Source organism: Cygnus atratus, chromosome 25 (assembly GCF_013377495.2).
Source record: "Cygnus atratus isolate AKBS03 ecotype Queensland, Australia chromosome 25, CAtr_DNAZoo_HiC_assembly, whole genome shotgun sequence".
NCBI lineage: Eukaryota > Metazoa > Chordata > Aves > Anseriformes > Anatidae > Cygnus > Cygnus atratus.
The window spans coordinates 3,387,169-3,408,631 of NC_066386.1; the positions used below are offsets into that span (position 1 = coordinate 3,387,169).

Sequence of the window (21,463 nt, forward strand, 5' to 3'; positions counted from 1 at the left end):
AGAGCTTTGTGATTTCACCACAACCTTTCCAGGGATCTTTACAGATCAGCAGCTTCCTCTGTACTGCCAGGGGTGAATTTATATATACTCCCAACAACCACAGCTGTAATCCACATTAGGTGCCAAAAACATCTTTATTAGCAAAGTGTACACTAAAACTCCAGAGAAAGAGACGCTCACAGTTTTACTACTCTCAAAGGGAGCTCAATACATTACTTGAGCAGGCGGCCTAGGACTGTCACAGCATCTAACCGAACAGCGAGGCGGCAGTGCTAAGTGGGCTTCTCCTACGGGGGATGCTGTGGGAGTCTGCCAGGGAAAGGGCTGAGGAGTTGGAAGCATCTATCAAACCTTTATCAAAAGAGAGAAGCTGGGAGGAAGGGCTGGAGATGAGGTGTCTGGGACTTTTCGCCTTTCTGGGTTTGTGCTTTTGAGTTTTGTGCTTTATGTCCAGGCCGGTGACCAGCTGGGTTCCTACAGGGATTTGTGAGATGCGTGTTGGGGTTTGCAAGGCGCGGTTGGCCTTGCTGGAGAAGTCAGTGCCCTAGGACTCGTGCTGAAGCATGCTGAAGTGGCGGGGGTTGTTGGCTCTTAGTGTCTCAGTGGCCAGCAGGTAGGACAGGGATAGCTTCTGTCCTCTGTCCTTGTCCTGGGCTTCCCACCTGCAGCTCCCCCCAGTACCGCACTGTGGAGATCTCCTCCTCCTCTGGTTGACTCCCCTTTTCGTGGTGCCCACTGGCTCCGCTGGGCTAAGCCCAGTACCAACGCAATGGTCCCGGCTCCGAAGAGCTGACAGCAAAGCGCCCTCGCAGCTGAGAGCCACAGATTTGCTCCCCTCCAGTCGCTGTGGCTCACTCGGCTTGTGCTGCTCTCGAGAGGAAGCCTTGGCAAGGAAGAGGCGGTGGGTGCTGTTTGGCCTAGCCAGCCTGTTGGTGGCTGTAAGAAAGAACTGCTCTGGGTTCACTAGAATGTGCAAATGAAATCTACTCTATGGAAACCGCTGGAAAACGTTGATCTTGGAAGCCAGCCACTCTACTCTTCCTTTCACGGTGGCAGAAGACAGCTACAAATTATACCCCTGAGCCAACGGCATTGTCCTCCGTCTTACCCCTGCAGTCAAAATCAACATCAACTGACCGAGCTCACAGTTGAGGTTCCTCTTGACTTGCTTCGCAGCCCCCACATCTCTAACTTCCAGGAAGCCCTGGGTCGGAGAGGTGTCTCTGAATGTCCTGGTGCTCGGAAGATGCCTCCAAGTGCTCAGGGAGCGAAGGGAAACGAGAGCCCCGCAAGAGTCCCTGGGTATTTGGTGCCCTTTGGTGGGGAGGCTCTGGGTTTGGGAGAGGTGGGGAATGGTGCTCCTGTTCGGAGTAGACCGTCATGGTTTCATCGGATGCCACGGTGAGGTGCATCCCGCTTGACAAGGAGTCCCTGGATTTCAAGTGGAACTTTTCTACCTCCGTGTAGCTCGGATTCTGGTGGGAAAGGAGGAACCAGGTGGGTTATGGCAAAAGCAAAACAAAGTAGTCATGCTTTCTCCTCACCCCATCAGGCCTTAACCCCCCAAAAATGTTATTTTTGGCTTGGGGAAGCCTCAGAGGAGAGGAACCTACCCTGTTCCCTACTGACTGGGAAACCTGATAGCGCTGTGCCCACAGATCAGTGGCAGAAGCATCCCCAAAGTAGATCCTCTCCAGTTTCATGACTCCTGGGCTTTGTCTGAACCCCAACAAACTTAGCTGTGTTTTGCATGCAGGGAGGCTGGAGAGAACTGCTGGCCCTCCAGGGCCCTTCATCTGGGGGCAGAAGGAAGCTCGGTGGGTGCTGAGCCAGGACAGGGTGGCCTTACCTGCCCCAGGGCTGTCCGCTCCTCATCCTCCAGGGGTGCGCAGGGGGTGAGCGGCTCCAGGCTCCGCGGGACGATGCCGTACATGGCCAGGTTGTGCGAGGACGGCGAGATGGGGCTGTACGCGGGCGGCACTTGGGACAGCTGGCGCTGCAGGAGCTGGAGGATTATATTAATGTCTGACGACATCCTGGACTCCAGCCTGGGGACAGAGCAGCCCAGCGTTAGCGCAGTGCGTCCCACTGCACCCCGTGAGAGCCGGACCCATGGCTGGGCGGGGAGGAGGTGCTGATTCGGCTGCCTGCGGGTGATGCTGCTCTGCCTGGTGCTGCTTGGGGAGATTTTTAGCAGAGCTTCAAGCCGGTGCTGCCACAGAGAGATCAGTCCTGCCGCCTCTCTCCTGCCACACTCAATTTTCCCCTGCCCAGTTTTATTTTTCTGTGGAGCCAAACCAGGATCTGGAGCAGGGAACTGAGCAAAGTTAAAACTACCCCGGAGGGGGGGAAAAACGCAGTGGTTAGTTTTAACCTGGATCAATTCTGCAGGCCAGCTGCCTGTGCTGACAAATGGGAGCAAGATGGGTTGGTGCCAACCTTTTTGAATGGAGTAATAGAAGGAAAAGGGAAAGCAGAATAAGCCCCTTCCTTCTTCCTTGTCCTAACCTTAGGTGAAACGAGCAGCTCTGGCAGCAGTGGGCACAGCTCTTCTTGCAGGCAATAGCCCCGGTAGTGCTATCAGAGCAGATGGGAGGTCTGGCTCCCATTGCTGGGACTGGCACCTTGGTGAGACACCGAAATATGTGCACGGGCACTGGGGTGAAGTGAGATTAACACGTGCAGCACCATGAGTGGGAGAGCTGGCTGCTCGTGTGGGTGCTGCCTGGGGCCTTTAAACCCGTGTTTCCAGTGCAGTCTCTTCCTTTTTATTCAAAAATCTTGTCCTTTTTCTTATTTAGAAGGCAGCGATGTGCATGAGGCCTGAGCAAGAGGAATTTTGCGGCTCTTTGCAAGAGGAAGAGGAGGCCTGCAAAGGGCTCAGGCTGTGAGCCTGGGGGTGCTTTCACGTCCGTGGTTGTATCAAGCCCAGAGGCAGTGGCAGAGCAGATGCCAGTGGTGATGGGATGGCAGAGACGAGGTGCTGGGCTGCAGCCAGGGCTGAGACTTGCACTTTGAGAAGCTGCTGCATTACCTCCACCTCCTCCCCAAGGACTGCAGTGTCCCAGGGGGTCAGGAGGTGGCATCTGCTGCACACAGAGCCTGGTGCAGCGACCCTTGGAGAGCCGGAGAAGGTGATGGCCCAGAGTTCTCTCCCCCAGGTTCTCTCCAACCCTGTGCCCTGCCCACCTGCTGAGCTGGGCCTGCAGGAGCTCCAGCCTGGACTCGATCTGCCCTGGCCTGTAGTCGCTGTGCAGGGGGATGTCCTGTGAGCTGTGCACCATGGAGACGTGCTGCAGGGGCTCCGGGTGGTGGTTCGGCCTTCGGTCCTCCCAGAAGGTGAACATGTTGGGGATGTCCAGGGGCGTGGCTGGAAGGAGAGGAGACCCCTCAGCACCTCTGACTTGTGTTCCCCAGCTTCCTGGCATGGAGATGCTCCAAGACCCACCACCCTACGTGCTCACGGAAAGCCACCCCTGACATATATGGAGGTCATATATGGAGAGTCCAGCACCCTGGCAGCTGAGGTGCTTATGGGGATCCATCACCCTTGGCACCCAAGTTGCTCATGGGCAGTCCACCACAGTGGCACCCACCACACTTATGGAAGCTGCTACCTCCTGTGTGGCCCAGCACAGATCTGGCCCCTTGGGACAGCTCCAGAGGGGTCCCTGGGTGCTAGGAGAAACCCCATGGCACCGGCGTTACTCCTAGTATCCTTTCTTCCACCCTCCTACCAGCTGCAGATGGGCTACCTGTGTAGGACTGGCTGCTCTCCGCCGCCTGCTTGCCGACCTCCGTGCTGCTGGCGTTGGCAGTGATGAGGCTGAGCGTGGGCAAAGCAAAATCATCCTTTTTGGATGCGGGGAAGGGCTCAGCTTTCGTGGGGCTGCTGGGCTTGGCCTCGTCGTCGCTGGTCTGGGAGCAGGGGGTGGTGCTGCTGCCCAGGTCATCCCACTGGTCCTTACTCAGCGGGTCCTGCGGGTTGGTGAGCTCTGAGTAGGTGTGATACTGCTCAGCATCAGAGGTGCCCGTGTCTGGGTCTGTGGGGCAGCACAACAGGTTAATTCGGGGAGTGGCACAGTGGTAAAATCAGCCCCCACCCCCTCTAGGGTGCCTGTAGGGTTGGGGCATCCTAAGGAGAAGGAGGGCAGGCAGCACGCCTGTCAGTGTGGGGACGTACTGGGACAGAAGCACCGCTTTGGGGTGCCTGCCAGGGCAGCGATTGAATGGCAAATCCTGCTCCCTGGCTCTGCCAATGCTTCGGGCTGCAGAGCTGGCACGGGACCGGGAATGGCCGGGGCACGGCGAGGGAGGCAGGGGACTCACCGGGCTTGTTGGGCTGGCAAAGGGAGTGCTTGCGTCGGCGCACCCGCCGGTAGGTGCAGTCGTACTCCTCGCTGAGCGGTGTGCGGGGAACGCTGTCTGCCTAAGGGACAAGAGGGGCTGGTCACCAGGACAAGGTGCCATGGCCCACCCGTGGGTACCGCGGCCCATCCATGGGTGCCATGTCTCATCCATGGGTGTCACAGTCCATCCATGGGTGCCATGTCCCATCCATGGGTGCTATTTCCCATCTATGGGTGCCATGTCCCATCCATAGGTGCCACCACCCAACCACCATCCTTCTAGGGCTGGTCTCCTCTGGCTCTTCCTCACTTCCCCATCCCACACAGCAACTCCTGGGCTGGTGTCAGAGCTCAAGGGACCCTAAGGGCTGGCCTGAGAGCACAGAGACTGAGCGAGGAGCACAGCCTGATGTCCTCACTTCAGCCCTCCCACTGGCCAAATTTAAGGCATTGACCGACCCATCCCCTGGACAACCCTAGCACTCACATCTCGCAGGTTGAAGGTGATTTCTAAGTTGCTCCAGAAGTTGTTGGAGAAGGCCGGGTACATGTCCAAAACCTCCAGCAGGTCCTCCCGCTGGATCTTGTGCAAGTCGCAGTAGGTCAGGGCCCTCACGTCGGCATTCGACTTCCCTGGGCGGGCATAGAGGCTGATGGGCTCCCCGAAGATGTCATTCTTCCCTGTGCCAACAGACAGCTCGTTAGGGAGAGATGGGGGCCCACTCCAGCTCTGCTGGACCAAGAGACCTCACTCTGGGGCTTGGGGAGAAGGGGGTGCCCAGAAACCCCGACCTTGACTGTGGATGTGGGGGTTACACCATGAAAGCCACCACTGATGGGGTGACCAAGCCAGGGCGGTGGGTCATCAGTAACAGCTGGGGACTGCTGAACCATGCCCTGCTATCTATCTTCAGTCCTTTGGGGCCTCTCCCCATCATCTCCAGGCAATCCTCCACCCTATGTCCACTGGTATGGTGACCAGCCGGATGATGAGGATCAAATTTTCCTTCTCCAGGACTTGGAGAAGTCCTCTGCCCCTCACCTGCCGCCCTTTGTCCATTGCTCATCACCTTTTACCTAGCATTCCTTGTCCATTGCCCATTGCCCTTCACCCATCACCCTTCACCCCTTGCCCAGCGCCCCTCGCTCTCCCAGAAGGAAGGACTTCTCCACCTAGGATGGCCACCACAATGTCTTCCCGGAGGATCTCAATGGAGCCCCGGGAGATGAAGTAGAGCGTGGTGAGGACGTCCCCGTAGTGCACCAGGGTGTCTCCGGGCGGCGCGTGGGTTGTCTTGAACTTCATGGCCAGGGCTCGCAGGCAGCCTTTGCTGGCCCCCCGGAAAGCCTTGCAGTTCTGCAGCAGCGTGCGGTTGAGGTGGAGGCAGATGTCTGCCTGCAGGCAGTCGGGGAAGCCCTTCAGCACCTGCAGAGAGCAAGGGAGAGATGCCCTCACACCGCTGTCCCCGGGAAGGACAGCCACGGTCCTGCCCACCCCGGGGTGCTGCATGTTGTGGCCGAATGGGGAGCCCCCAAATAGCCAAATCCCAAAGCTGGGGGCATCTTCTGAGCTTCCCTTGGTGGACGCCTGCTGTCCCTGGCTTGTACCACCTGTGCTGGGGATGAAAGCACTCCTGAGCAATAAATAATAATAATAACCAAATTAATCTATTTATACCTGCTGGTGGCATATCCCCCTTTCATCTTTCCACCCACTAATCTTGGCTAAATGAGAGCGCAAACTGGTAACGAGGTGCTGTCCTAATTAAACAGCACCTGCCTGAACGCCAAGAAGCAGCACAGGCCAGTTGTGTGCAGCAACAGCTAAATATACCCGTGGCAAACACCTCTCCTCGAACAGAAGCTGAACCTGAAGGTGAAATCAAGGTAAAACTGGCGACACGGAGAAAGCCACTGCCACCAAGGGCTTCGGATGCCTAGTCTGGATGCCTTAGTTTGGATGCCTAGTTAGGATGCCTTAGTTTACCTACTGGGAAATCGGGGGCGGACACTTCGATCGGGACGTGGGATGATTGATCAGAGTGTATTGTGTCTTAGCAGCATCCAGCAGGAGCTGGTGTGAGCAGAGGCACGTCCAAGCTCAGCTCGTCACAGGGGATTTGTGCCAGGCCCTGTGCTTTGCGGGGTGCTGTGGCTTCGCTTCCAGCTATTGCCACCAATGTCCAGCTCAGGGTGTTCCCTCCATGGGAGAGGGGGTAACCTCAGGCTATCCCAGCAGCAAAGCTCCCAGTGCTGCCCAGTTTATTGAGGCAGCAGCTGTTGAATTAATGCAAATCTGTCCCCTGGTAGTACTCAAGGATGGAGGAGGATCAAGTCTTTGCAGAAAAAAAGGGAGGATGAGCTGGGAACGAGCGGGTTAGCAGCCTGGCGAGGGCTGCAAGCTGGGGAGCACCAGGTGCCACCTCTCTCCTTGCCTTGCCCCTTCTCATTCCTCTCTGCCTTGCAGCTGGCTGGGCCAGCACGTTTGTGCACAGGACCCCATGGCCATTAGTTAAGTCCTGCCACCCCGAGACCACCCCGAGACCACCCCAGGCTGAGCCCCCCCGTGCCCCACGGTGCCTTGGTGCCATCCAAGCCACCCCACCAGGCTCGGAGCCCCGGCGCCTCTCCAGCGTGGCTCCCCCATTGATCCCCCCTTTGCTAACAAACAGCTGCCTCTCTGGGCTCTAATTAAAATGGATTGAGGTTTATTTAAATGCCCTCCTTTCCCTGCCGCCGAGAGCAGGATGCACTTTGCTTAGCAACCGGCAGCATGAAGAGGAGCTGGATCGATCCCGGCTCTGCGGCACCAGCAGACACCGTCCTGAAAGCGCTTGGCGCCGACGGGGGCTCTGAGCTCCTCGCTGGCACCAAAGCCACCCTCCAGCCGAGAAATGTTATCGTGGTCCTGGAACGGCCGGATAGATGTGGAGGGTTGGATAGTTGGGGGGGGGAGAAATGTTATCGTGGTCCTGAAGTGGCTGGACAGATGTGGAGGTATGGATAGATTGGGGGGGAGAAGGAGAAAGGGGAAAATTAGGGAAAGAGGGCTGACAGACTCTCTTCAGCCTCCCAAATCTCCTGCCTCCTCTCCAACCTGGTCAAAAGGGTGGACACATTTGGGTGGGCTCCCAGACTTCAGGATGAGGTGCTGCACGAATCGGGGGCCTCCCCCGCTGCACTCACCGCGTTCATGTCGATGCCGTTGGTGTAGGACCAGGCGTGCTGGAAATACTCCTCCAGGCGCTGGCGCAGGGGGTTGGGGATCTGGTGGAAGCGGATGAACTCCTTCACCCGCAGCATCTGTGTGTGGTAGCGGGCCGTGCCCGAGTACAGCCGCTGGATGATGGCGGAGACGTTGCCGAAGATGCTGGCATACATCAGAGCTGCAACAAGAGGGCAGGACTCAGGGGGCCACGGGGAGATGCATACCCAACCATCACGGACCTGCAACCAGCAGGTTCCCAAATCCCCTATTTCTATCCCCTCATCCTCTGTGCAGAAGAGGCACAGAGGGAGGGAGATCCTCTCCACGTGCCACAGCATGGTGGCTGTCCCCCCGCTTCTCCCCACAGCAGCCCCTCCAACCTCCGGGGCAGGGCCAGGGCCAGGCACTCACAGCCGATGAGCATGACACAGATGGAGAAGATCTTCTCCGAGTTGGTGTTGGGTGAGACGTTGCCGAACCCCACGCTGGTGAGGCTGCTGAAGGTGAAGTAGAGGGCAGTGACGTATTTATCCTTGATGGACGGGCCGGAGGAGAGGTCGCTGTCATTGTAGCGTTTGCCGATCTGGTCGCCCAGGTTGTCCAGCCAGCCAATCTTGTGCTCCATGTAGGGCCGCTCCACGTTGCCGATGGCGTACCAGATGCAGGCCAGCCAGTGGGCAATGAGGGCGAAGGTGCACATGAGCAGGAAGAGCACGGCCGCCCCGTACTCGGAGTAGCGGTCCAGCTTGCGGGCCACGCGGACCAGGCGCAGCAGCCGGGCGGTCTTCAGGAGGCCGATGAGGGTGGTGGTCTGCAGGGCAGAGCAGAGACAGCTCAGGGACAAGCAGGGGATAAATGTGGCCAAAGGCATGTCTCCAGTCTAACCATGCCAGCTCTGAAGGCTAAAAGGGCACTTCTAGAACATGAATCACTTGTCCTGGAGGTGACACCTGAAAGAGGCTAGGTGAATCATGACACAAAATGGATGGCTTCCCTCCACTGACTGGGAAGGGAAGGAGCCCTGGGATTACAGGCGAGCAAGTGAGAGGAGCCAAGGACAATCTCGTGTTTCCTGATGGGTCCTCACCTTGCATAGATCCCAGAATGACTGCCTTTCACCCCATCCCATGGGCTCTGAGCCATGGTGGGGCCTCCAGGTAGTACAATAACAACAGACCCATCCCACTGCCTACATTTTGAGTCTGGCTGGAAATGCAAGCCCAAATTCATCCTTGCTGATGTGTGAGGCCGGTCCCTAAACTGAGCTCCCAGCCTGCTGTGCTGGGTTAGCCTCGGGCTGTCTCCCCTGCAAGGAGAGTGGGTCCAGTTGGACATTATCTTAGCTTATAGTAGGGTCTGCGTGGCTGCCTGACCCTTTTCAAATAAAACTCCAGGTTCCAGCTGCTTAATAAAAACCTGTAATAACATCCTTGCTCATCCCTCTGACGAACTCCTTGCAGATCTAGCCACCCACCGCTTACATTAACCCATCCATACCCCTCTTGTTCTCTCCCCTAAATCCCTCTCCCCATCTGTCCACGAGTCCTCTCCTGACCTCGTCAGAGCCGGAGCGGAAGATGAGCAAGTCAAAGGGGATGGCGGCCACCATGTCGATGAGGAACCAGCCCTTGAAGTAGTGGATGGCGATCTTGCCGGGGTGGCTCACCACCTCGTCGTTGATGTTGACGTAGGTGGTGCGGAAGTTGATGACAATGTCCACGATGAACATGATGTCCACGATGAGGTCGATGATGTTGAGCGGGTCGCAGGAGTAACTGCAGTTCCAGTGCTTCTCCTCCACCTGCTCCTCGTTGAGCAGAAAGGCGGCCGAGTAGGGGGTAAAGACGGCCGTGTAGATGACCAGCAGCAGGATGAGCCAGTCCCACACGGCCTTGAAGGGACTGTAGTGCAGGATGGTCCATCGGTGGATGCGCGGTGCCTGTAGCTTGTACTCAGGAAGGACGTCGGCCCCCAGGGACAGCACCTGCAAGGAGATGGGCATGAGAAGGACATGGAGACCAGGAAGGAGGTTGGACAAGGCCAGGAGCCAGGTGAGAGGCTACTATCTGTCCCAGTAGGGTAGCAGGGAGCATTCAATTGGGTTTCTACATCTATTTCACTGCTGTTGCCTTCATGTATGTCTGTCCAGGAGGCCACAAGGTGAGGTGACCACTGTGGCTGGCACCAAGGTCTTCCCAGCTCCTTGGCCAGCTCTGATGGCTGAAGGACCCTCGCGGCAGGCATTTATCCACTTTACACCCTTGAGACCCACACTGGCAGGGAGGACAGTGCCTCCTATCATGCCTCCTTGTGCCCTCAGCTCTGTGCCACCAGCCCAGGAGCTGCTGGGTGTCCCCACCACAGGGGACAGCAAGCCTGGAGATGCAGTCCCGTGACTGTGGCCCCAAGGGCGATGGCATGTTAGACATCCTGCAAGCCTTGCATGGTGCCTTTCTTGGTCACAGCAGGACCTTCTCCTCGATGTCGCTCTGGGACAGCTATCCTGGGACAGAGGGGACAGCCGGGGCCACCCGCAGCAAAGCCTGGCCTCGGGCAATGCCCATTTCCCATCTGAGCATCCTCAAGGAGGGGACAGCCTGTGACCACCAAGGGGCACACACCATCTCACATGCACAGCCAGCCTGCCGCATTGTCACATGCCCTGGATTTGTCTTTCCTCCTGGGGACACAATCCCACAGCACCGGTGAGTCCCCCCATGTCCCAGTTCCCCCCTCTAGGACCACCGCCAGCTCCTGGTGAGCTCTGAAGCCACCATGGGGACACGAAGCAAGGCTCTGGGGACCGAGAGGGCTGGGGCTGTCCTACTTTGGATGCTGAGACAGTGGCATGAAGGGGGTTATTTGGAGCTGGGGGCAGCCAGATCCTCCCTGCCTGCCCCTGCCACTCCATTGTCCCCTGGGTGTCCCCGCAGTGCCCACCACCCGTGCCACCCATAGAGGAGAACAAGGGGCATCCCCGCATGGAGGCCCCAGCAAAACGGGTGCAATTCGGTGCGAGGCTGTGGTATCTGTCCCCAAGGAGAGAGTAGGACCCATGCAGATCCCACATCCCACCAGCAGCCCCATATACCCTGAGGCCACAGTGATGGGCACCACCATGACTCTGCCAACAGCTCCGGAGGAAGGGCCGGATCCTTCCTGCACTGGTGCCCATCTCCTTCAAGGCTTCAAGGGCTACCCGAGGGCTCCTGCTGCTCTGACCCCGCACAGATCCGGCCCCACAGCCCCATCCCACCACGTCCTCAGCTCCTACCTGCCTGCGGCTTGCCCGGCGCCCTGGGTGGCAGCTGACCCGTGGCGAGGTCCGGGTGTCCCCCATGGGGGTCCCCAGCCCCAGGCGCCCACGCAGCGACCGGCGCGGGGGGCGCAGGACCGGGGCCGCGGCATCGCCCGCGCAGGCACGCACGCGCTCGGCCAGGCGGGCGGGAGGCATACGGCTGCGAAGGGCATTCGGGAGCCTGGCGTGGATTAATCAAACCCAATCGATGCTGGGGCCCCCGTGGGGACGAGAGCACCAATGGGGCCGCGGGAGCTGCCGACGTCGCCGGTGGATGGAGAGGGAGGGATAGGAAAAAGTGACTGAAATGCAATCGTTGTGGAGGGGAATGAGGCACCGGGCGGGCTTGGGGACCGGTTCCCGTGGGGACAAAGTGATGCTGCTGAAATTTTTGGTCCCCAAGCTAAGATGTGTCCTGCAGACCCCAAACGGGCTCCTACGCCTTGTGTCTGGGAAAGCCGGCGATGCTGCCACCCTTGTAGCAAAATTGCCCTGTCCTGCCTGGCTGGGAGCAGCTCGGCAAGGCCAGTCCCAAATTTGAGCACCTCAAATGTTGTTCCCTGTGCTCAGATGCCTGCTGTGCACCCCTGCTCCTGGCACCTGGCTCCTGCGGCTGGAGCAAGAGTGAGTTGAGCCCCCTTGGTTTCCAGGCAGGGATTAAAAAAAAAAAGGACAACCACAAAGATTTGAGGCAGAAAAGGGAAAAGAAACAACGTCCAAAAGAGCATCTATAGCAACCCAGAGGTAGGGAATGCCTTCAGCCTTGTACCCAAGGGATGCGGGCGGCACCCATCGGTGGCCTGGGTGGCTCCAGGAGTCTGCAAGGGTGCCAGTGCCGGGTGTCCCCCATGGTGACTCCACTGGGTGCGCCTTCCCCTGTCCCCCTTCCCCTGCACTTACTGGCTTCAGCTGCAGCCGCAGGCTCATGGTGCGGGGTGCAGGGTGCCGGTGCTGGGTGCTGGGTGAGCGAGGCGGCTGCGGGAGGGAGGAGGAGGAGGGGGGGGAGGGAGCAGGGTGCGTGTGGGCTGTGGGTGATGGAGGGGGGGCCCTGATGGCCTCGGCTGACCCAGGCCACTGCTTGCTCCCCATGGGGCTCAGAGCAGAGCAGATGTAGCCCCCCTCCTTCTCTCTTTGCCCCATGCAGGGGGATGGGGACACCAAGCTGGGGAGGGGGACACACCAGAGCCACCAGGAGACCCTCAAGCAAAGAGACTCAGGCCCATGGTGCTGGCTGCAGGCAGGCACTGGCCTTTCCCCCCTCTCTGTTGTTTACCCTCTGGTCCAAATCCTGACACCGCTCAGCACCCCCACCCCTCTTCCCCATCACCCCCCTGACCACCTCCACAAACTTCCCCCTTCCCTGGGGACCCAGAGAAGTGCCACCCACGAAACAAGACCCCGAGCTGGTGGTGCTGACCCCGCAGCACCCTTGAGCAGGCTGAGCCTGGCGCACTCGTTGCACTTGTGACCGACCGTCCCGCCTGCTCACTGCGGTGCCAGAGCGCCCCGAGCAGCCGCTGCCTGCCTCTCCCTGCTGCCAGCCGGTATTTTTAGATGCTGTCAGCCATGTCTCGCCTCTGTCTCTGCCTCGCTGTGAATTATTTAGTGGGCAGGAGCAAGGAGCTGTGGCGTGGTGGGAGGCATGGGGTGAGGATGGGCAGGATGCTTGGGGTCCCTGAAGCCATAGGGAGATGCAATGGGGAGAAGTCTGTCCCGTCCCATCCCGTCCAGTCCCATCCCGTCCAGTCCCATCCCGTCCAGTTCCATCCCATCCCATCCCATCCCATCCCACCTGGAGATGTGTAAAGGGAAGGTCAACCATTTTGGGGGCTGCACCGCAGAGCCCCGTGCCTGCCTGTAGCCAAAACCCATCAGCTCTGATCCCCTCACCCCACCACCAGCTAGAGACCCGGCACCGTGTGGCTGGTGCCACCATGCCAAAATCACCCCAGTGCACTGCAGTGGTCCCCAGCATGTGGGTTTTCCCCCAGGATGAGGACACGGAGGCCACTCGCCGTCCTGCTGCAGCATTCGGGGCTGGTCCCCCAGATCAGAGGGGTGTGGGCTGACGGGGTCAAGCCAAAGCAGGGAACAAACCTAAAAACCATCCCATGCTATTTGGGGAGAGCCCGTCCACCCCGCACGGAGGACACGAGCTGGAAGGTTCCTGGCACCAAGCTCCTGGGAGGGAATTCCAGCTCTGAAGGAGCAAACTGCCAAACCCTGGGGCTTTTCTGGGCTCAGATGGCTGCTTTTTTGTTAAATTTGCCCTCGGCTGCTCCTAGCAATGGTGGGATGTATTGGATGTTTTTTGCACATCACGGCTCCCCCATGCCTCAGTTTCCCCAGTGGTAACAGATCCTGACCAGGGCTGTGGGACGCAGCAGCACCTCCCATGTGCAGCGAAATGCCCCTCTCCCTGCTCGCGCCATGCCTTGGCATCTCCCATGGCCTTTTAATTAACTCGCTGTCCCAAAGTCATTATTTCCCAATGGTGATTTAAAAATATTTCCCTTCCTGTGCATAGAAGGAGGGCAGGCAGCTGTGGGCAATGTCCCCTCTCTGCCCCTGGGTCACAGGCACCGTGGGCAGGTGACAGCAGGGTTGGTCCTTGCCACTTGGCGTCCTCTTCCTCCTCACACCTGTGCCACCGCGTCCCATGGCCAGGGCCACCAGGGAACTTGGTCCCTCTGGGGACAGGATGGTGCCATGTGTTTGCCTTGTGGTGACAGTACAGGGACACGCGTGTCCCCTGTGGTGACAGGGTGATGCCATGTGTGTTCACCACGGTGACAGCGCAGTGTCATGCGTGTCCCCTGCAGTGACAGCGCAGCATCACACGTGTTGGTGACAGCGCGGTGCCACGAGTGTCCAGTTCGGTGACAGTGCAGTGCCACCTGCTGTCTCCCAGGGGATCCGTGGGGTCCCCAGCTGAGCACACGAGGGCCACCGGTGCCCTGGGGACAGCCAGAGCCTCCCCTGCAAATGAACCACAGGCACATGCAGGCACACGCGTGTGTCCCCTTCATGGCCATCATCACACCACCAGCAGTTAATGCCCATGTCCCCCTGGGCACAAATTACCCATAAAAAAAATGATTCAAGAAAAAAAAAAGTAAGTATATCAAACATTCAGAAGAAAAGATGAAAATCAAATGCTGAGATGCTGGCATTGCCCAGGGTGGAAACTCCAGGTATCGCTGCCCTCTCCTCCCAAAGCCACAGGAATGGCCGTGACCACAACCTGGTGGCAGTGCCACCATGCCACCACTGTCTCAGCGCCCACGTACCTGCGTGACCTTCTCGGTGACATTCTGCGTGCGCTCCATCACCTTGTGGGGCGCGATTATCTCGATCTCGGTGGTGGAGCCCGAGCGGTGCTTCTCCAGGTTGAACTCCACGAAGTTGAGCGTGAACTGGGGGATCTGGCTGATGGTCCGGTACTTCATCAGGTCCGAGTCCGAGGTGGAGTTCGGGGGGTTGGGTTTGACATGGGAAGCCTCTGAAACAGGATGGAGAGGAGCGTTGAGGAGGGTGGCGAGAGCAGGAGCTGATTTGCAGAGCTCTAACCTTGGTGCAGGACCACCACAGGGTGCCACCAGAAGGCACTGACCAGGCCATAAAGGCTTGGCTTCTTCAGGGTGGCTTCTGACATGGGATGCCCAACCCAAGACACCCGAGGGGGGCTGCTTTTCAGGCACATCACCCATCTTCTCACCATTAAACCTCCTTCAGGGGGCTCGGATGGGATGCCAAAATACAGAGGCACCCAACGTGCTGTGCTACCCCTGAAGATTGTGGTGGGTTAGGGACCGGTCCCAACGAGACCCACCAGGGAGGGATGTCAGGAGCTGATATGAAAGCAGAAGGGGAAGGTGGGCCTCCTCCACCCTTGCATACTCCAGCATGACCAACACAGCTCCTCAGTTCCTCGCCTTGGCTCGTGGCCACCAAAGTGAGCCAGGAGATGGGCAATGTCCCTACCCAGACATATCCTCCACCCTCAATTCTCCCGAAGAAGAGCTGTAGCGGGGTTGGGGTCACAGTGCTGCGGGGGTTGGATCCCACCTGGTTTTCCTCCCTGCCTCGCCCTGGTGCAGGACCGGGGAAGAAGTCCCAGAGGCACCAGCTTGGTCTGGCTCATGGCAATGTGTGCCCACAGAGGTGCTCGTGCCCACACCTGGGGGTTCAGGAACATCCCCAAGCACCACAACCAGTGTGTCCCACCCCCTCTATCTCCTACAGGCAGGGCTGGGTTATTTTTTCAGTTTATTACCCCTTCTATCCCTTACATTCTGACATCACCCCAACAGGTGTCATGGGCAGGAGGTGCCGAAGACCCTGTGAAGGTGCCCTCCTGCTGCCACCCTTCTCCTGCCCGCTCAGCCCCTTCCCTCCCTCTGTGCTGTGTCCCCTCCCGAGGTCTGTAACTTGTGACTATTTGAGGACCACGATCCCCCACCCTGTTTTCTCAAGCCAAACACTGCATGCTGATCTCTCCCCATCCCCAGTTGTTGCAGCTTCCCTTGCCTGACCTCCATCTTATTTATTGTCATGTCTCTACAGGAACAAGAGGTCTGAACGTGAACACCAGGGTGGAGGCGCGTTTCCTCCCATCCTACAGAGGCGGCCTGGCCGCTGTCCCCTCCACCTTCAACGTGGGGACATCGCTCACGGGGGCATCGCACTGCCTGCTGACCCCTTCCCTCCCTCCTGGCGTGGTGGGACGGCATCGAGACGCCTCTCACCCGAGGCAGCCAAACGCAACCTCACGCAGTCTCACGACCCACATGTGACGCCACCGATGCTCTACCCAAGAGCAGGACCTGCCTACGCAGGGAAGCACGCCGAGACCAGCGGGTTTGAGGGAGAAGACCCCACTTTATCTCCGCTTTGCAGAGGAAAAAGCAGTGCAAGGTAAGAGACCTCCCCCCCCGAGACGTGCCAGTGGCCCCTGGGGCCGTCGCTCCCGCAGTAGGACCGAAAACTCCGGGGTTTTTCCCCTACCTGAGTTTGCCCTCCTTTCCCTGAATTTTCTCTGGAACTCAGACCTCGCAGCCTCAAAGTTGTCCAAGGAGGAGACCCTGCGGAGGCTGTGGAAGCTGCCCCTGGGGCGAGACCGAATGAAACCCCACGCAGAGTACGGCCCTCGCGGGCCCAGCGAGGGAGGCTCTTGTTTCGGGGACGAGTGTTGTAAGGTGGGGTCGGCCTCCAGGCTCGGCCTCCTCTCCTTTTCCAGGAGGGATTCGGTCTCTGACTGCACACAGTTCTCCTTGGGCGATGTCTTCAAGTCCCTCAAAATCAGGGAGTCACCACCAGGCTTTAAGACAGCCGGGAGAAAGGGTTTTATTAGAAGGAGTCCTCGCGTGCTGGGGGGAAGGAGGGAGCTGGGGAGGTAAGAGGAGGGGCAGGGGGCTGGGAAGCGCTGCGGTTCCCCCGTTCAGCTCCAGCTTGGACCAGAACCGAGGGTGCTTTGCGGTGGGGGTGACCAAGCCCTCGGGGACGTGGCAGCCCCGGGACGGTGCCAGGAGCCGGCTCGCACGGCCGCGGGGCTGTTTGCAAGGCGTAGCTGGAAGCAGGCAGAGCAAGAAGAGAAGAGGAGACCCTAACGGTGGGTTTGCCTGGAGCACCTGCCCTGCAGCGCTCTTTCCTGAGGTGTCCCCATGTCCCACCACCAGTCCTGCCTTTCCCTTGCCCCTTGATCAGGCCACCACGGCGGGTGGGTGCCCGGGGTCCTGTGCTGCTGTCCCTGGGAAGTGATGTGCTCTGCACCAGGAAGCACCAGAGATGCTGCTGGGTTTGCAAATTCAGCCATATGAGGTCCTCCCTCTCCTCCAGCGCCCCTTGGCCATTGCTAAAGGTTGCTCCCTGGGGACCTAAGGGGTTTCCAGCCTTTAACGGCTTCTGCAGCGAGGAGCACAAAGCCACCACCTTCTGGGGCAGAATCCTCCGGGTCTATGCAGTCATGTCCATGGCTGAGACTGGGGCTTTGAGCGTGTGCCCAAGGCACGATGCAGCACTTCTCACTATACTGTGGGTTGCAGGACGTGGTGACCAGTGGGGCTGGCTGTCCCTGCTCCTGCCAGGCTCTCCCCACTTGGACCAGGCTCCACCAGAGCGGTGGATCGTCAGGACGTCCTCAGTGCGCATCTTCCACGTGTGTGCCCCCGAAACGCTGCAGTGCACCACGCAGCTTCAACGTGGGGCACCCAGAGCCTTTAGCAGCACTGGTGGGTGTGGGACCAACGTACCCAGAGCAGCTGACAGCACTACGGATGCCTTCAGCTCGCCACAAGCACAACCTCTGAGAAGACATGCACCTCCCGCCTTACCCAAGCTGTGACTTTGGGAAGCAGCTGTATCCAGGCTGTCTGGATACACCCAGCGCAGCAACGACCTCGTGCCTGGGGATGCCTCAGCAGAGCGAAAGCCTCCTGCCCACAGCCCTGTGCCTCGAGCTGGAGGGTTTCAGAAAACAACACGCCTTTGCCCAGAGGTACCTTGAGCACTTCCGACAGCCAAGAAGACACTGAGAAGAGCAAGTTCTAAGGAGGTTCCTCCGGTACCTCCCCGATCTCATCACATCAGCAGTGAGCATCACCCTCCATCACAGTCTTTGCAGGAGGACTGAGAAGCCAGAGCTGCCTGGGCTGGTCCCAGCCAGGAAAATGGGGGGAAATGTACCGTTTCGAGGTTTTTGCCTGCAAGCCCTGCCAGCTGTGCTCCCTGCTCATACCACACCTTCTCCAGCTGCCACCAGTATCTCCACGGAGGAGACATCTCCCCTGACCTCCGCCATCCCAAACAACTCGCACTACAGAGCTGGACCTTCCTCCCAGCTCGGCACATCTCCCGCTCCCCCCGTGAGCCACGGCTGGCCCTGCGGAGCAGCACGGTCCCATGCCACCGAAGCAACGCTACCGGGGCCGGAGCCCCCCAGCACCGGGTACGGCCCGAGCCACAGCAACTGAGGGGGAGCGGGGTGGGGAGAGCGAGGAAGAGCGCTGGGTCCTGGCCTGAGGCACGGGCTCGTATCAGACAAAGGCTGCGGTTACCTTTCCATAGTCAATGGCTACTCCATCAAACTCACTGGTGGGCAGAGATTTCCGCTGGACTTTGAGTCGCCGCAGGGACGGGAGACTAAACTTCAACCGCCTACCTTGACCTTGTTAAAAAGAAAAACACAGACAAAACACAAGAGACACAGATGTAACCTAGCTGCACGGGATGGCTGCAGTGAGGCAGGTCGGGGCAGTGGCAGGGGAGTGGGCTGCGAAGGATTTCGAGTGGTTTTGGGGGACATGCGTGGGCCTTCCTCCTGCGGTGCTCGCTATTCCCGCAGCGCCGTGCGCTCAGAGCAGACCCTGAGCCAGCAGAAAGCACGGCGGGGCTGCGGGAGACCCCTGCCACTGAGGATGCAAGACGGGAAAGGTGCGGAGCGTCTCTAAGCTGCTTAAAGTCACTTAGGGGATTTGGACCTGGAGGAAATTGAGCCTCTAAATCTCCTTGGTGGGACTCAGGGAAAAAAAAAAAGTGCAAAAAAATCCTATAAGTTAACAATTAGGAAGAGTACTTCCAGCCATTTTGTCCAGTGCTGGAACGAAGTGTTGGGGTTACCCCTGGGGACAAGGGCACCACCTCGCTGCAGCCCAGGACTGAGATGAGAGCAGCTGGGGCTGCAAGGAGCAGCAGAAGAAGGTGAGGAGGGGAAGGGGTGGATGCAGAGAGGGACCAGCAGCAGCCACAGGAGGACCTGATGTCCCTGGTTGTGATGCCCAGCACAAAATCGCTTGTCCTCCTCTGCGGCTGCTTTGCGGAGCAGACCATGACCCACAGGACCACACTCGTGACCAGGACCAAAACCTTCCCCAGACAAACCCCGGCAGCAGGGCCAGGAGCTGGACAAGGCTTGGACCAGCTTGGCTTCACCCTACGTTAAAAACAAAGCAGCCTAAATCCACCGTTAGATGAGCCTCTGGCTGACTTTCCCTGTGTCTCATCCCTCCACTAGCAGCAATACCTCTTGGCACAGGGAAGTGGGATGCACCATAAGCTCCAGAAAGGCATCGTCCTCTGGGAGAAGGCAGCATATTGTGGACCTGGTGGGTTTTGGCAGAATTTGCCTCCCCTCACTTAACCCCAACACACTGCCGAGTTGCTCGGAGTCATAAAACCCACGCACAAGATGCTGGTCCAGGCTGGCCCCAGCCTTTCCCGACAAGGCTCCTTGGGGTGCGCAGCACAATACGGGGTGCGCAGGGAAATCACTCGGTGCTGGATCTGTTTGGGCACCTTCCGCAGCCAAACCCACACCTCGGAGTATGTTCAACAGGACAGGAACACATCATATGTCGAGACGTACATATGAGATCTGGGAGGGCTGCAAGGCAACACCGGTGCTGGTATTTAGGACGTCCTCAGCAGTTCATGCACAGAGGCTAACTGCTATTGTCGCAATGCACCAGAAATATAAACCTCGCCACTTCACAGACATAGCAGGACTTACATACATCCACCGCATAGCCCTGTGCGTATGCCTGGCCTGAGGATGCACAAAACCCGAAACCACACACAGCATCCCCACCAGGACCTGCAGCCGCGCACGCGAACCCCTTCGTGGCACCGGGCTGTGTCCGTGCACCGAGCGTGAATGCATTTAAAACACGTTACACTACACAAAGGGCAGCGTGAAGGGGCCCCGTCAGTCCCCGGAGCGGCCCCAGCCCTGGCTGTGGTCCCAGTCCTACTGTGCCACCCCCAGTGCCATGTGGGGACAGACCTGGGCTGCTCCCACAGCTTTAGCCTGGTCCCCAAATGTCCTGACGCAAGCCTCCCTGTAGCGCCCCGCACCCCAGGTAGTGTTTATAGGAAGATCTACGTAAGATTATTTACCCACTTAGAATACAGGTGGCTGACACAGAGGACCCTATAGCAGGAGAGTATTTGGAAGCTCCACCCCAGCTTCCCATGGTCTGGTCCAACATCGGTATCTTTTGGTACCCGCACCCCCTGCAGGGCCTCGCCATAGCTCTCCCTTTGATCCAGCTCCCCAAAAAATTGCGATTGGATTTTCCACTGCCCCCAAAAGCCCTGCAAAGCCCTGGGATAAGCCTGGGACTGTGGGTAACAGCCCAAAGCTGGAGCAAGTTCGGGGCCATCCCAATGCATCCCTCGTGCAGTGACAACCCCGTGGCACAGCCCTGCTGTTGGTGACACCAAATATCCCCCAGCTGCCCCAAAATATCCACACGTGGCTCCTGTCCCACGCCAGCGCCCTCTGTCCCGGCCAACGCAGTGCTGCCTGCCTGCAGCAGGGACCCGAGGGGCTGCCACAAACCCCTCGCAGCATGAACTATCAAAAGGCTGGCAGCAAAGAAGGGGGTGTGCAGAGGGGCTCGACGGCTCCACTCGTGGCGAGATGCCGTCTCCTTAAATTTGCACCCTCCTGTGCCCGGGGTCCGTCCCCACCCTGTCCTGAGGTCCCCAGGTGAATCAGGAGGTGCGCGGCACACGGTGTGCCTGGGCGTGCACGCGAAGGGCAAAAAAAGCCCTTTTTTCACTCGTTTTCTTTTCAAGTGCCTCAATTCCCCGACCCGGCAGAGCTGCGGCTTTGCAGAAACGCAGCCCCCGGAGGACGCAGCCCTGCCTCCCCCCCGATGTCCCCGGTGTCCCCAGCGCCACCCACCTGCGCGCCAGCTCTGCGACAGCCGCTGGTGCAGGCTCCGGCTGGCGCTCTTGGCGATGAGCTGCGCCAGGTCCTCGAAGTTGAGGATGAACATGATGACGACGCCGTCCTCGTTCTTCACCGGCACCACGTCCACCAGGCACCGGAAACAGGAGGCTGCGCGGAGAGAGGGAGAAGTCAGGGGGGGGATGCGGGGGGCTCTTCCCCGGCCCCCCCGTGCCATAAAACGATTTTGGCAGAACCGTATTTTTTAAGGGATGCAATTCCCAAGGGTGAGCAGTGGGGAATTTGGAAGGCCCTGGAAAGCTCCGTCGCCCTGCCACATCCCAGCTCCCGCAGACCGCATCTTGCCTTTATATTTTATTTTTTTGTCCCAGACAGTCATTTATATTAATGTACTTTAGACTAGCAATTACGGTGTGGGTAATTAAGAACTCCGAAAGTTTCCAGGTAGCAGTTCAACCTCATTAAGTGTGCTGCTTGTAATCAAACCGCCGCTAATTGTCCTGCAATCGCCAACCAGTTTGGGGGGGGGCTAGTTTCGGCCTTCTCCCGTCCCGGGTGCAGGCCGTGGGTGGGGGCAGCACCTCGGGGAAACTGAGGCACTGGGGGGGACATAGGGATGGGTGCAGTGACCTGGGAGCAGGGGGGCTGCGGGGACAACCCCCAGTGTGGTACCAGGGCACGGGGCCATGCAGATTTGCCCGCTGGATGCACGACTTGACCCCACGGTCCTGCTTGAGCCGCAGGCAGGTGCCAGCCTGCAGCAGGGGATCCCCAAATTCCCTGCAGCCCTTTCCCCAAAGGGAGGACGCAGAGGGCTTCCCACCACCCTTCATTCCCACAATAAGCCTAAAAAAGCCATTCCCAAGGGTACAATCAATGCGGAGCCCTTCCTTGAGCTGCCTCCTGTTGCTTTGGCA

At 58.8% G+C, this 21,463-nt stretch overlaps 1 protein-coding gene across 1 annotated transcript in view; it reads right to left on the bottom strand.

Annotated features, from left to right (window-relative positions):
- Window positions 1–270: 270 nt before the first annotated feature.
- The window catches only part of KCNH6 (potassium voltage-gated channel subfamily H member 6), a 31,299-nt gene continuing 10,106 nt past the window's right edge, over window positions 271–21,463 (bottom strand). The window contains exons 3-14 of the mRNA XM_035568005.1: window positions 20,541–20,696; window positions 14,146–14,357; window positions 9,113–9,541; window positions 7,969–8,368; window positions 7,536–7,735; window positions 5,523–5,775; window positions 4,837–5,030; window positions 4,330–4,429; window positions 3,756–4,043; window positions 3,190–3,370; window positions 1,850–2,048; window positions 271–1,475 (exon numbers count right to left, since the gene is read on the bottom strand). Coding sequence (XP_035423898.1) covers window positions 1,188–1,475; window positions 1,850–2,048; window positions 3,190–3,370; window positions 3,756–4,043; window positions 4,330–4,429; window positions 4,837–5,030; window positions 5,523–5,775; window positions 7,536–7,735; window positions 7,969–8,368; window positions 9,113–9,541; window positions 14,146–14,357; window positions 20,541–20,696 — 2,900 coding nt within the window. The 3' untranslated portion in view covers window positions 271–1,187. The remainder of the gene's footprint in view (window positions 1,476–1,849; window positions 2,049–3,189; window positions 3,371–3,755; window positions 4,044–4,329; window positions 4,430–4,836; window positions 5,031–5,522; window positions 5,776–7,535; window positions 7,736–7,968; window positions 8,369–9,112; window positions 9,542–14,145; window positions 14,358–20,540; window positions 20,697–21,463) is intronic.